The sequence below is a fragment of the Tamandua tetradactyla genome, chromosome 4 (assembly GCF_023851605.1).
Source record: "Tamandua tetradactyla isolate mTamTet1 chromosome 4, mTamTet1.pri, whole genome shotgun sequence".
In the NCBI taxonomy this organism is placed as follows: Eukaryota; Metazoa; Chordata; class Mammalia; order Pilosa; family Myrmecophagidae; genus Tamandua; species Tamandua tetradactyla.
The window spans coordinates 77,453,269-77,468,643 of NC_135330.1; the positions used below are offsets into that span (position 1 = coordinate 77,453,269).

Sequence of the window (15,375 nt, forward strand, 5' to 3'; positions counted from 1 at the left end):
AGTTAGAATGGGCATATCCCAAATACTCCTAAAGAGTGGGAGAAAGATAAAAAATGATGGTGGAGTTATACAGAGAAGTTAGAGTTTAATAAAGGAGTATGATTGCTGAATCATTATATTGATTTTTCTTTTACTCTCCAGTATCTTAGATCAGCTGGAAGTAAAAACCTAAAATTGTGGAACTATAACCCATACCAAACTCTGAAATCTGTTCTATAAGTAATTGTTGTGATGTGCTTTGAAATTTATTGCTGTTTTGTATGTATATATGTTATTTTTTCCCCAAAAATGTTGATTGTGATGATAAATGCACAAGTATATGATGATACTGTGAACCCTTGATTGTACATTTTGATGATTATGTGGTATGTGAATATATAATATATATCAATAAAAACAAATAATTTTTTTAAAAAGATCAAAGGAGAAGATGGAGTTATAAAAGAGAAGATAGGATTCAACAAATGGTTATGACTCCTGAATCATTATATTGATGTTTCTTTTAGTCTCCAACCTCTTGGAGCAGCTAGAAGGAAAAACCTAAAATTGCAGAATTATGTAACCCATACCAAACTCTGAAATTTGTGCTATAAATAATTGTTGCAGTGTGCTTTTAAATTGACTGCTTTTTTGTGTATATATATATATATATATATACACAAAATATATACATATATATTATTTTTCACACAACAAGCGAATTGGCATTAAAAAAAAGGCCCTTTGGGTGGGGTTACTCAGTCAAATGGATTATTTTTTAGCCCTTTCTCTAAGTCACGGCATTTATTATATTTATTTTTAATCTTGGTCTACTAGATATGGCCCCATTTCTATCTCATTTTATTTTTACTAGCTATGTTAAAGAGCAACCATCGGCCTTGAGTATGACAAGGAATTTGAAAGTGTTTGTACAACAAAAATATAGAGTCATATAGTGGTAAAATTCTTGCCTGCCATGCAGGAGACCCGGGTTCAATTCCTGGCCCATGCATTACCACTCACCTACCCCCTAAAATCATTGTGAACAAAATTCCCTATTGATATACATATCACATATCTGCCTGTGTGTATGTGTGTGTGTGTGTATGTATAGATATAAATATAGATATAGATATAGATATAGAAATACATATATGGGATGGTGCAATGGTGGCAGAATTCTTGCCTGCCATGCCAGAGACTCGAGTTTGATTTCTGGAGCCTGTCCATGCCAAAAAAAAAGAAGAAAGAAAAAAAGAAATACACATATATAGGGAGACACCCAAAAAAGACAAAAAACCTTTAGAAATATAGACTGATAGTCACAATTAAATGCATAAATATGATGCATACTAGTTTGTCTCCATATTCCATTAAACCAAAGAATATAGGTCAGGGAATAATAGGTCTGTCCATTGAAATGTTTGAGCCTGACTGAGTTCATATAATATCTTAATTTGACCCTTTAAAATATTTAGGTTATTTATCATTGTGCTAAACTTATTAATATAAAAGCAACATTTTCATAGGCTGTTAGGGTATCTAGAGCCTACCTATTTTGCGATTTATTTATTTATTTAACCATTGTGTACACTGACTAACAGGACATAAAACATAATAAGCTCTCAGTTAATCTTGAATGAGATTAAAATAGCCGCTATTTACTGATTGCTTAATGTGAATTGAATATTCCACTAAACCTTTTACATACTTAATGCTTATAACAACTCTGTAATTTCATACATCAACCCTATAAATATCATTACTATTTTATAGATGGAGAATCTTAGACTCAGAGATGCTTACTTTCCCAATGACCTGAGATAATTTTCTTAACCTCTTTGAATCCCAGGTTTTTTTTCAGCTATAAGATGAAGGTTACAGTATTCTTGTAGGACTAAATGATAAACTCATGAAAAATTTGTGATATAGTAGATACCCAATAAGTGGTAGCTAATTTTATTGTTATAGTTATTACTATTATTATTATTAAACATTAATTAGGTACTGTGTACCTGCTGTATATCAGCATTGTGATGGTTGCTGAGAGCTGTACTAAAACAAAAGAATACAATCCCTAGCTTCTAAGAGCTTATAGTTTTATTGAATGACTGTCACATACACAAATATGCCAAATGAGTGTTTCACAAAGTGTTTTTTTTAAACCTTGGTTTCACAGTGTCCTTTTAAAAAAAGGGTTTAGTAGGCAAATAAGATTTAGAATTACTTTCTATTTTGTGGCCATTTTAGAGATTCATGTTGCACAAATAGTAGATATCAAGTGTGTAGAAAACGTCATTTGTTTCTTTTCAGTATATAAATGACAGGCTCTTATCTTGTTGTTTTGGTGGACAATTCAATCTCAGTCAGTATAAGAGATTTTCTTCCTTTGAATTATACAGGGATCCCATGGGACTTAGGTAGTGTCCAATACATCAGAGAATCCTGCCTTCATTCAAAAGATGCCCTTTGTCCAAGTCCGTGTGTTTGGTTCTTCATGGTTCACCCTTCAAGGATTCTCTGACCTCTGTAGGGTATTGGAATGTTTGCCAGAGTTAAAATCTCTTGTCTTAGAGTTTAGTCTCTTCCACAGCTTCCATCAGATTCTGTAAACCTTCCCTTAGAGGTTTACAGAGATTAACCTTCCCTGGAGCAATAGGAGGGCCAAATATTATATTTCCACATCACAAGAACGAATGCATAGCTCTATACCAAGGATGTGGAAATTTTGCTCCTCTCTCTTTTGACTTTGTCCACACCTATTTCCTTATCCACCAGCATAGTCTTAGCTTAGGTTTCAGGAAAACAAAGCTGGGGTGGACAACCACAGAAACCTTCTGAAGCAAGAGTGTGTGAAAGGGCTTGTTATTTTCTTGGGTAGGACAGTGGGACACGAATTGAGAATACTGTTTGAATTTGCATAAATTATGCTGTCCCACACATGAGCACATTATAGTGCTATACTAACTCTGTTTATGGCATCGCCATTTCCAATATTTATTGTGCATAATATTTTGGCTAACATCTATGGACAACAATAACAATGTTGCCATATAGTTATGATTAAGTTATAAAAGGAATAGTAGTAGGTTAGTAATTTTAAAAGTTTGTTTTAACAGAATTACTTCTTTAGCTAAACTTTTAACAAAAATTTAAACCATATATATAAGACAGATACAAGTAAAGTAGTACAGCTATTTTGGAAGCTGAAAAATGAAATTGCTTGTATTCTTTCCCTGAGGCTTTCATTGTCACCCGAGACACCAGAGCATGATTTGAAATCCAGTGATTTAATTTTCTTACGTACGTATCTCTGGAAGGATCACAAAAAACTGAAAATGTTAATTGCCTGGGGGGAGAGAACTGAGTAATTCAGGAATAGCATTGGAAGGACAGTTTTTGCAGAAAACTATTTTGTAGTTTTAAAATTTTGCATAATTCAAATGTATTCTCCAATTAATTAATTAATTTAAAAAGAAAGTTAGAAAAGAACTCCTCCACCAAATACACACATGCACACATACACATACACACACTCACACATACATGGGGAGAGAAACTAAATGCTCTACGATTTTGTAGAATGAGCAGATAATGACAGCTCCAAAGGTCAAGGAAATGAGACTTGAGCTGAGCCTCCAGAGATCAGTGGATTAGAAATTGGGGAAAGGCAAGGATATTTCAAGATAGGAGCAGCATTAATAAATTTTGAAATTGGGAATGAGCATGGCATATTGGGAAATGGTGAGGATGCTGATCTAGTTGCAGTGAGTTTGAAGAAAAGTTGAAGGTTGGTAAGGAGTTGAGTGTGAGTTTTATAAAATAATTTCCTACGTTTTAAAAGGCTTTTCTTGTTTAAAAATTTCTTTTTTGTTTTTATCATTATCTCATGATCCTGGTAACATTCTGTCAAATAGAAAGAACAGATGGTATCTTCATTTCATAGATGAAGAAATAAGATAAAGGACATTTAATGGCATGCCTGTGGTTCTGAGCTCTTGCGCCATACAGAACCATATACTATATAACTATGAAACATGTCTGGCAGGTACCTGAAACCTGCTTCTTTGTGCATTGTGTTCTTCAGATTCATGGTGCCATCATTCGATCAGAAATCCAGCACTGGGGAAATAGACATCCTAGACCACCACTCTCTACCCCTTGCCTCTTATTGGTCATCGAATCCTTTCCATCTTCCCTGATAAAAGTTTCTTGATTATAATATAAACATCATCATTTTACTTCCCTGCCTAAAGGAAAGTATTCTTTCTTCACATAGAATACAGGAAAAAGTTCATACTCTTTAACATAATGTATCAAGACTTTCATAGTCTGACAATTGCTTCTTATCTAGTCTTACTTTTCATTACACCTGTTTGAGTATTCTTTAGTCCATCAAACCACTTGCTATTGCCCAAAATGTGGATTCCTCGCCCATCTACATGGATTTTGTTAGTGCTGTAAACTCTGCCTGGAATGCCCTCTTCCTCACTATCATCTGCCCCAATTTGGCCTGAATCTCTACCATTCTTCATAACTCTCCTCAATGAGTAAACTTCACTGACTTCCTCTAGCAGAAAATAGAATTCTAGGTGACTGCAAATGAGGGGTGCCTTCTTGTTTCCATGCAGCCATTTATCTCACCATTTATTTGTTTATTTGTTAATATACATACCTCTTTCTTGATTGGGAGCTCCTGAACAGTATCGGCTCTTAATTTTTTTGCATCTCAAACTCATCACAGTGATTACCAGTCACATGGAAGGGCTGCAGAAGATTTGCTGACTTGATAAATGAATGATTCACAGAGACTCAAGTTGGAAGACGTTTGTGATGGTCAACATGGATGTGGTACATGTACCATGGTGGAAGAGTTATATTATTGCTCAAAATTATCCGATCTTCCATTCCTCATGAAAGAATGATTCATCCCTATCCCATTGATTTGGGGCTTGGCCATGTATAGTGAGCAGAAGGGACATATGCCACACACAAGCTGAGTCTTTAAGGGGCTCACTCTCTCCCTCTGGCACAAGAATCTCAGACCTAGGCTGTTCATTTTAGCCTTGGGGCTAAGATGAAGAGACATGCAGAGCACAGACACAGAGAACCTTAGGCCATAGGTAATGTGAGGGAGAAATAAACATTTTGTTTTGTAAACTACTGAGATAGTTGGATTTTTGTCTTAGCTAAACAGATTAATGGTTGAAACGATAACAGAAATAGGGATGTTTCTAAGCACACTGAATGGGATATTCCTTGATGCTTACAAGCTTTTAGAATTTGTGATGATGTTAGGACACCTCCATGTGGTGATATCTTATAAGATGATGATGCTATCACATAGCAGAATGTCTGGCATATTGCAGTCAGCACTCAATAAATATTAATGTTTATTAAACTGAACTATTAAATAGGTGCTTAAGTAAAGGGTCAGAAGACTAAGGTTTTAAAGCCACCATTATATGATGATGGGATTTTCTATCTGATGGAAAAATATGTTTCAACAGTAGAGGAGAGGGCCAAGATTTGCTGCTTGTGGAATGCACTAGGTTGGATTTAAGAAGAGGAAAGGGAATTATAGAGAGAGAATAGACTTTTGAAAAACATGACATAATATTATAGGAACAACAGGAGAATACTGTTAAGAAACTTGCAGTTGTCACTAGTCTCAAATGATTAAACAAACAGTTCTGTGAAAAGAGAGAAGTCCTAAGATCTCTTTAGAGACAGTCTGTATTTTTAGACAGCCTTCCTCAAAATACCACTGTACTTTTATATTTCTATCCAGCTTTTAAATAATGCTCATAGTGAGACTAAATAGTTTATTCAGTCTTCAAGTGTAAAGCAATCTCCAATTCGCTGGCTTTATTAACCCACTATTGTAGAGTCATTTTAGGTTCTTTTTTGTGATTTGACTCTTTCTTCCTTCCTGTTTTTCTGTCTGCATGCTTTTCTTTTCAACCTATTTTAGGACTGCTGATTTTCATTCTGCTATCCCTGGCAACACAACCCCAATTTTTCTATCTTAGAAGTTCAGGACTATTAGTTCACAATCCTAAAAACCCCTTCCCTGCTCATGAAGATGTGTCTGATTCTTCTTTTTTTTTAAAGTTAAATTGTAGTTACGTCATGTACCTGCTTAGTGCACATGTATTTCAAACATGCTGAACTCTGGCTGTAATTTTACTACAGTCTGTTCTTTCCATTAGACATTCAAATGGTCATACTATTTGGGACCTTTATTGTTCTCAACCCCATAGTGTTTTACATGATTTTTCCTTCTTACTCCCTACTTTATTTCATAAATGATGAAATAAAACAAATTATTTGTGTATCCTGTATTACTGAAATACTATTCATCTGCATCTTTCAACTAGCACTTTGAGTGTTATGAGGGAACTCAGCAATATTACTAATATGGGAGAGTTTTTTTGTTTCTTGTTTTTTGAGGGGGGATATGGTCTGGGAATTGAGCATGGACCTCCCACATGGAAAGTGAGCATTCTACTTCTGGACCATCCGTGTACCCTCCAGGGGAGTGTTTATAGATTTTATTATTCTTTTCAATCTTCCTTTTTTCCCCCATATTTTACCTCTACATAGTTTCTATCAACACACTCAAAAAGTAGAGAAATATAAAGGCTACACCAACACATGATTAAATCTATATGTATAATTATAAAATAGATATATATATATAACTATAGTCCTAAGCAACTCAATGTTTTGCTTTTAAATTGAGATCATCTACTGAATAGCATACATAAGGTAAAGCACATTAGCAGATAATTTAATCAATTTTTTTGTTTGAAGTATTAATACCCTTGGTTGAACAGTTCCATTTATAAAGACAGTTATGATTTAAAAGAGGTTATTGTTCAAATTATAGAACTGTTAGTATATTGCTGAAAACTGAAGCTTAATATAATCACGTAGTGCTTAGTATTTCACCGCTTTTTAAAAAGCTTTCATAGTTGATTGATTATAAAAAAAAAGAGTAGTAATGGAAGAAAATTTTGTTAACTTTTGATGGGCCAAAGATGCCTTATACTATCATATTCCATTGCATGTTGTTGTGATAAACAGCAGCAGTTTGCTTTTTTTAATGAATGGTAAAAATATATAAAATGTTAGTAACTATTTTTAAAACACATAAAGGATTGACATGGTTGCCTGTATAGGTTTTTTCCCTCCTCATTGATGAATAAATGTTTCTTCTATAGATGAGAAAATGCCCATTCTTGGTTTTTTCTTTTAACATATAGGACCATAAAAATGAAAAAGAAAATGAAAAGATATATAACAGAACTGTTAAATAAAATATGGTACATCCGTAATGTGGAATGGTTTGTGTTTTTTTTTAAAATTCATTTTATTTAAAAATTTCCACTCTATTTCCACCAAGCAACAACTCTTCCATCTCCCTATCCCTTATCCCCTGTTAACCTCTAATCAATTTCTGTCTCCACAAATTTGCTACTTATTACTATTTCACATAAGTGAAATTGTTCTAGTTTCCTGGGCTGCTCAAGCAATTACCATGCAGTGGTTCTGCTTAAACAATGGAAATTTAATGGTCACAGATTTGAGGTTAGGAAAAAGCCCCATCAAAGCAAAAGTCCCTCCCCAAAGACTGCGTTAGTTTGTGTCTGCTTGATGGTGATCGATGGTCCCTGGCTTGTCACGTGGCAAGGATCAAGGCTGCATCTCCTAGTCTCTCCCTTCTCGTCCCAGGTTCACTTGATGTTCACTTTCTTGCTTCCTGTGGCTTTCTCTGAGTCTGTCCAAATTTCATTCTGCTTATAAAGGATTCCTGTAATAGGATTTAGACCCATCCTGATTGGACCCAGCCAAGGTTCTATGTTCACACCCACAGGAATGGATTCCATCTTAAAACATGCTTTTCTTGGGTACATACAAATTCAAACCATTACAGAAATCATGCAGGGTTTGTCTTTATGTGCCTTGCTTATTTCATACAGCATAATGGTTTCAAGTTTCATCCATATCCCAGAACTTCATTCCTTTTTCAGCCAAATAATTCCTTTGTGTGCATGTGCCACACTTTGTTTATCCATTCATCTGTTCATGAATCCTTGATTTGTTTTCACCTTTTGGCTACTGTGAATAATGCTGCTTTGAACATTCATGTACAAGTATCTGTTTGAGTCCAGATAAAACAGATACTTGTGCATCAAGTACAGGTTTTCAGTTTTTTGCATATATATATATAATGTTTTCAGTTTATATGGGTGTATACCCAGGAGTGGAATTGCCAGATCATATGGTGATTCTATTTAAATTTTTGAGAACCATACTACCTTCCACAGTTGCTGCACCCTATTACATTCCCACCAACAATGAATGAGAGTTAAAGTTTCTCTGCATCCTCTACAACACTGGTTATTTTTTGTTCTTTGCCTTACTCTTTTCTTTTGGGAGTGGGTGGGTGCATGGTCCGGGAATTGAATCCAGGTTTCCCACATTGAAGGCGAGTATTCTACCACTGAACCCATCTGTGCAACTGCTTTGCCTTACTCACGTGATATGTCTCTTACAGGGCTTCCCGATCAGTTATAAAATAAGGCAACACTCTTCAGTTGTTGACCCTTTAGTGTCAGAACAGAAAATTGAAACGCAATATAGTTTTTTCCTTTAAGACTCCTATATTTTAAATAAAAACCAAAGGCAATTTTTAAATTTATTAATATTTTTCATCGTAATTATAACAGGAGTTTAGATTTAGTTTACTTGCTCTTAAAAATTATATTCATAGTAACTGGGAGAAGTCATATAATTGGGCTCTAATTTTTTGTTTTAATGGAAAGGAAAAGTTGTTTTAAAAATGAGCTGTTGGTATTGACCAGATTGTTTTCAGTTGCCAGCAAACAAGGCAAAGCATATGCACAAAATACCCATGATTACTTGATAAGAAACCATTTTAATGATTATACTCAAAATGTCAGTCACTGATGTGGAAAATAGCAAAGGCTCAGAGTCATCAAATCTATTATCCACATGTGCGTGGCTTCTAAAGGTTTCATTGTTATTATTTTAACGGGAATATAGCCTATATATTGCTCAACCTAGCAAATAAAGCCTGTTGATCTGGTCAAGTTGTATAGGTCTAGTGATCAAAATTATTATAAATATCTATTACTTTAAATGTTTTGTTTTTGAAAAATGGTTGACCATTTCCTCGTTGAATCTAACTTTTTATTTCCAACCTAAATGGTCAACAAATATTACATAATTTATGTTCATATGGCAAAATACTATTAGCCATTATATATACATATGAAAATATTTGAAGAAAGAACATAGAACTGAGGAAAAGGATGGTGGCTCAGTGGCAGAAATTTCGCCTACTCTACTGGAGACCCGGGTTTGACTCCCGGTGCCTGCCCATGCAAAAAAAAAGAGGAAAAGGGAAGTTCTGTCTAAATTAGGTGGAAAAGTCCTTTCTAATGGAAATTAAGTCACAAGGGCTTTCAGGAAAGGAATTTGCAGTCATACTTTATGATGTAAGAAGTGTAACATTTCTAGTTGGTAACAAGATCTGGAGTGTGGTTATGGGAATATAAGGCTAAACTGAAGTGCAGGTCATTGTGATTGTGAGATGGATATGTTGTCCACATGATATGAACATTCTGGATAATGACAGGAGTTGTAATGAAGTAAGACCTTTAGGTAGGCGTCAAAGTCCATAGGGACTGTGGTTGGAGCTGGGGATAGGCATAGGAGCAGGCAAGAAGAGTAGTGTTAGCTGCAGGCCAAAGGAAGGGTGACAGCATCCAAAGATTATAGAGAATAATAAAGCTGAGAATCTTAAGACTCAAAAGAAAGGGTTTTGTTTTTTTTTTTAAAGAAATGCTACTGAGCTGAAATGACTTGAAAATATCATTGGAGCTAGGACAATGACAGCTCTTCTTTCAGCTGGTGGCACTCAGAATAGGGGAAAGAAGGTAGTTTCTTCTAGAAGTCCTTGCAAGAAAAACAGGAGACATAGGATTCGAGCAGCTGGAAGGAAATGGTGAATGTTTGATCAAGTGCCCAGTGAGATCTGGCAGGAGGATTAATATGAGCCTGAAAGTAAGAGAAGAAAAAATGTTCAATTATTTGATCAGATCAAAAGTTAATGGAGAGAGGTGCCTGCCCATGCCAAAAGAAAAAGTTAATGGAGAGATGGATGCAAGGGTAGTTCAGTGGTGGAATTCTCATCTGTCATGCAGGAGACCCGGGTTCGATTCCCAGTCTATGCACTTCCCAAAATACAAACAAACAAGCAAAACTAACAAACAAGCAAAAATTTCAACAAATGGTGCTGCAATAATGGGATTCCCAGATGGAAAAATAACGAAATGTGATCCCATCATATAGTATACGAAAAAAAAAAAGTTAATCGAGAGGAAAGGTTCAAGATAATTGGGAAAATATTGAGACTTGATGGTGGTGAAATTTGAATATAACTTTGACTCTTATAGGTCAAATCACCCCCCATTGTAATTCACCTGGTTGTTAAGAAAAAAAGAGAAGAAACTGAAATATGGGATATACTCTCATCAGTAATTATCATCCTACTAGAAAAATTAAAAGATTAGGAGTTATGTGTCTGTTTAAAACTTCATCTTTCTTAGTGACTTTAAAATACTCCTGTGTTAGTTACGTAAACCAGTCCAATTAAGATCCCTTGCCTTAAGCAATTTGAAGGTATTGGAAGTCTATTAGTAAAAACAGAAAAGAGCTTAATAAAAGCAGTACTTTACAAATTAATCTAGAGGAAGTGTTCAGAATGAATTAAAAGTAAGATGAAGCAGACCTGAAGACTGTAGGTACTTCAGTTATGAGGAAAGACTTGACAGAGCTCAAGGACTAATTGGAAATGATGGGTGAAAATGAGAGAATTTATCATCAGTATAAAATAAAAAACAAACATAACCACTCACGAAATCAAGCACTCAGAAGTCCGTCTTACAAGTGGAGGATATTCAAAATATTTAGCACTCACCCATCAGAACTAGCAATGAGCCAATCAGAAGGGACACCAGCTATAAACAAGTATGGCCACTCGGGTGCAATCCCCTTAAATATTAGCCCTGTCCAAAGGTCATGCAGATACTGACCACTCAGAAAATTGCTTTTTTTAAAAAAGGAATATCTCCCCCTGGGAAAAATTTTAGAAGCCTTCTAAAAATTGAGCTGAGCAATATATAACAACAGACATACAGCTGATAAATGATTGATTGTGAATTCAAATTCTATTTTTTTGATCCCAGGAATTCTCTCCCATTTTACCTGTTATAAATGTGGCATATCATTTTTATTTATCCTTCTTTCCCCCTTTCTCCTCTCTCCCTTTTCCCCTTCTTTCCTTCATTCAGCAACCATTTGGAGAACATCTATAATTGAGCATCAAGTATCCTATACAGTAAAGCTAGCTGTACATTTTTTATGCTTGATTTTTCACTCCAGATTTTTATTCTTCACCTTTAAAGCAGCTTAATGATAAAAGAAAAATTTTAAGAATTTTGTTTGCTAATAAATTACAATAGCTTGCTATTGGATAAGTTATTGACTGTTAGTAGCTTGGATGTGCTTTGTGTCTCCAACTCCATGGAATGAAAATAAAAGACTTTTAGGACAGAATTTTAGAAAAGAATTTCAAGAACAAGGACTCTTGGATGACTTCTTTAAACTTTTCATGCAACCAAAAAGACAAACGTCAATACAAACAGTAATTGTCCAGAGTGGAGATGCTAAGACTTAGTGAAATTTTGTAAAACTGTCCATCTTTGTCTCCCAGATAGTTTATAAAGAAAAAACATAATTTTCATTATGTTTTAATGGTATGTTTGGTATTAAATTCACATTTTTTTGTACTTTTGAAAACATTGGGTCTAGAAAATTGAGAATAAGTGTAACATCAAGTAGTGATTGAAAAAGGACATACAGGAATCACAGGTTTTTTTCACCTTTTAACTACAGAATTCATAATAAGGCTCTAAAGCTATATCTCTCTTCCTTCTTAGCTCAGAATCAAATCTAGCCTTTTATACATTTTGGAATTTTATGTATGGTTTAAATGATATACCTTTAGCCACAAAAGGTTTAACAGCACTACTGTTAAACCCTTTCAAAATGATCCTCAAAGATGTCCCAATCACTTTAAATACTTTATCTCATTTTAATCTTCATAAACTCTATGAAGTTTGCATCATCCCATTTTGTAAAGATGCAAATCAAGACTTAAGACCTTGTTTAGGAGCACACAGATGGTAAAGCAGAGCCAGGAATTGAACTCTGGTGTGTGGCTCAAAAGCTCAAAAACTCTGTTGCTATTCCATGTCCCTAGTTAAAACAGCAATGTGTTTAAGATAAGAAGCAAAGAATATGTTTTTCTGAACCAAAACTTTTTCAAATATGTACCTTTCATTATGTTTTTTCTTTGTAAACAAATTTTATTGTGTTATCTGCCTCACTATGACTTGAAGAAATACAATATTAAAGTAAATATTTTAAATTCGCTTCAAACACCAAGAATTATGCCTTGCTTGCTCTAAGGAAGAGAGAAAATTTAGAGTGAAATAAGATCATTGTATTCATTTGTAAATAACATATTGTAGCCAACTGTTTCTTAATTGCCCAGACTGTTGATAAATAATCCAGTCCTGCTGCTTTCCACACACAATTTGCTTTGGATCAGACCAAGCAATTCAAATAACACTAATTACAGTAAACCCTTTTATATGAATTCCTATTTGTCATAGGGAGGAAAACCCTATATAAGAGGCACTTTTCTCTGATTTTTGCTTGAAATTTAACACTTATTACCTGTGTCAAATTCTATTATGATTACCTGTATGAATGAATTTTGTTGGATGAAAATGGCAGAAATTGAATATAGTATTGAAAAAGTATATTTCATTGCTTTTACTATTTATTTTGCCATTATGGATTATGTTAATTTTGTATTCATAATTAAAAGATAGAACAGATATGAAGATATGCAGATTTTCTTTAAAATAATATTTTCATTGAAATAAGCTCTGTTACTAAATGATTATTTACTACAACAGAGATTTGTGTATTAATATATAAACGTGTCTTTACTAAAAAGAAAGCAAGACTTGAGGAAGTCTTCACTGTATCAGAGGATTTGCTGTAACATGATATCATTGTATTTATGATTTTATGGTGCTAAAATGAATATTAAATGAAATAAAATTCCCAAGAATTACTCAGAAGGCAGCTAAGTATATAACATTTTGTACAGATGGTTGGAAGGCACAATTTTGCTTCATCACTGCATCCATATCCTTGAACGATTTCGACTGAAGACAGCATTTCTTTGAATTTTTCATTAAACCAGATGTCTTGAAATATGAATTCCTTTTATGTTTCTGTGAGTTTTGGCTAAAAGAACCCCAGTGAATAAATCATACAATACTATGTGTCACCAGCACTTGTGAATATTTCTGCTTTGTTATTCTATTCTCAGTAGAGCACCATTGATTATCAAACTCAGCAGAGAGCATTTTATGATCATATATCTCCATTAGTTCCCAGTTTGACTACCATAGATTTTTCTGGTTAAGTCTGCATTATGTATTGGGAAGCCTATCTCTTCAATACAAAGTTTGATTTCATTTTTCTAAGCCTAGAACTCTTATTATGTATTATGTATAAAGATTCTTATCCTTTATATGTAAAAATAGGCTGCACTGTCTTTGTGTAACTGAAATATATGCCATCTTTTTTCTTGTTCACAGATAGCATATTATACTATGAAGATGAATCTCTACAATACAATGGCTGTCAGGGTAAATATTTCTTCACTTGTTAAACAAATGAAAAGTCAATTGTGCCCTGAATTCACTTTTAATAAAATGAGCAAACCAGAATAATGTAAATTTGATTGATATGCTAATAGTAAAGAAAGAAAAGAGGACATAGTTATAAAGTTAGTTATACTAAATAATCCTGGCAGTATCAAAAATTAGGGCAAAATGTAAAACATGTAATTATAAATACTTGTGTTTTAGAATGTTAAATATCTCCAAGCCATAGCTAGAGAAAGACTATAAATATTAATGAAGCAGAGTATTAGTTTCTGTCATATAGAATATTGTGATAAATATATGAACATGGTTCTGGAATATAAGATTCCTGCCCAATACAAATCAATTAGAAATTATTCATATGATTTAGCAGTGATAAACTCAGTTTCCAGTTTAGAAGTTGTATTTCTATCATTTCTTTGTTCATTTTTTATCTATTATTTTCCCATTATAAAGCTGAATTTAGTGACTATGGGGCTTGAACTCGGTTTCTGCATAGATTTGGGAAAAGACCATTTCTTTTGCCTTCAAAAAATATGCTGATAGCTCAATTGCTAAGCTATTACAAATAGAGAAATTAGTGGTGAATTTCATTTATGATCTTAAAGCCTATGCTGCTGTCCTTCATTCTCTAATTAATCTGTTGATTCTTCGGCTGAAAATGGATTTTATTCTTGGGTGAGGAAGGAAGTAAAATACTTTCTGAAAGTTCATTTGTTGACCTATGGCAGATAACGTAACATTATCCTGACTATATATGCTACTTTTGGAAAGGTGCTTTCTTTTACTGCTCTGTGTCCTGGAAGCCTGGCCCAAGGGCAATCTCTAGTATTTCTCTGATTGCCCCTCTATTCTCCAGTAGTTTGGGACAGGGACAGAGGAAAGCAGAGCCAGAAGCAGATATCCAACTTCAGTAATCTCTTTGCCTTTCTTAGTTATACAGAAAACCAATTTCGCTTTCCTGATTTAGTTGGAATGCATTAGTCTGAAAATTTAGGGAAATTTGAATCTCTACATGGTTCTACCATAGACTGGCAGTACGCCAATCATTTAACTTGATCAGATGCTGTTAGATTCTTTCTTTTCTTCACATCTCATGTGAGATGTGCCTTTAAAGTAAATGTAGTAGAAGACTGAGCACATAAAGCAGTTAAATATCAAAGACTTAGCTATCCCCCTAGATCCTCAGGAGAGAGAGAGACACGGAGGACAGGGCTAGAAAAATCTATACTCTTGTTTATTATTTGGCCCCAAATCTTAGTGAATGTTTGAGCCATTAAGATTCCTTTTACCTAAGTCTAGGCCTATCTAAGATGCCCTCTTTGATACAAGCCACTTGAAAGCCAGAGGTTTTTTTTTTTTTTTTTTTTACTTATTCCAGCATCTCTCTAAAAGCTCCATTTCCTAATAGTATTGCCTGGTGGTCAATTTGTCTTTGATTAATGTCAATATTTCTGGGAAGAAGAGTAGAGGTGAAGATGCAGCAAGGATTAAAATGGGGGGAGGAAAGTACTGAAAATTACCTTTAAGTTATAATGATCCAATAAGGAATTTC

General features: G+C 34.2%; 1 protein-coding gene across 1 annotated transcript in view; it reads left to right on the forward strand.

Annotated features, from left to right (window-relative positions):
* The window catches only part of SPATA17 (spermatogenesis associated 17), a 312,689-nt gene that overhangs the window by 70,098 nt on the left and 227,216 nt on the right, over window positions 1-15,375 (forward strand). Inside the window, exon 4 of the mRNA XM_077157846.1 lies at window positions 13,752-13,802. Coding sequence (XP_077013961.1) covers window positions 13,752-13,802 — 51 coding nt within the window. The remainder of the gene's footprint in view (window positions 1-13,751; window positions 13,803-15,375) is intronic.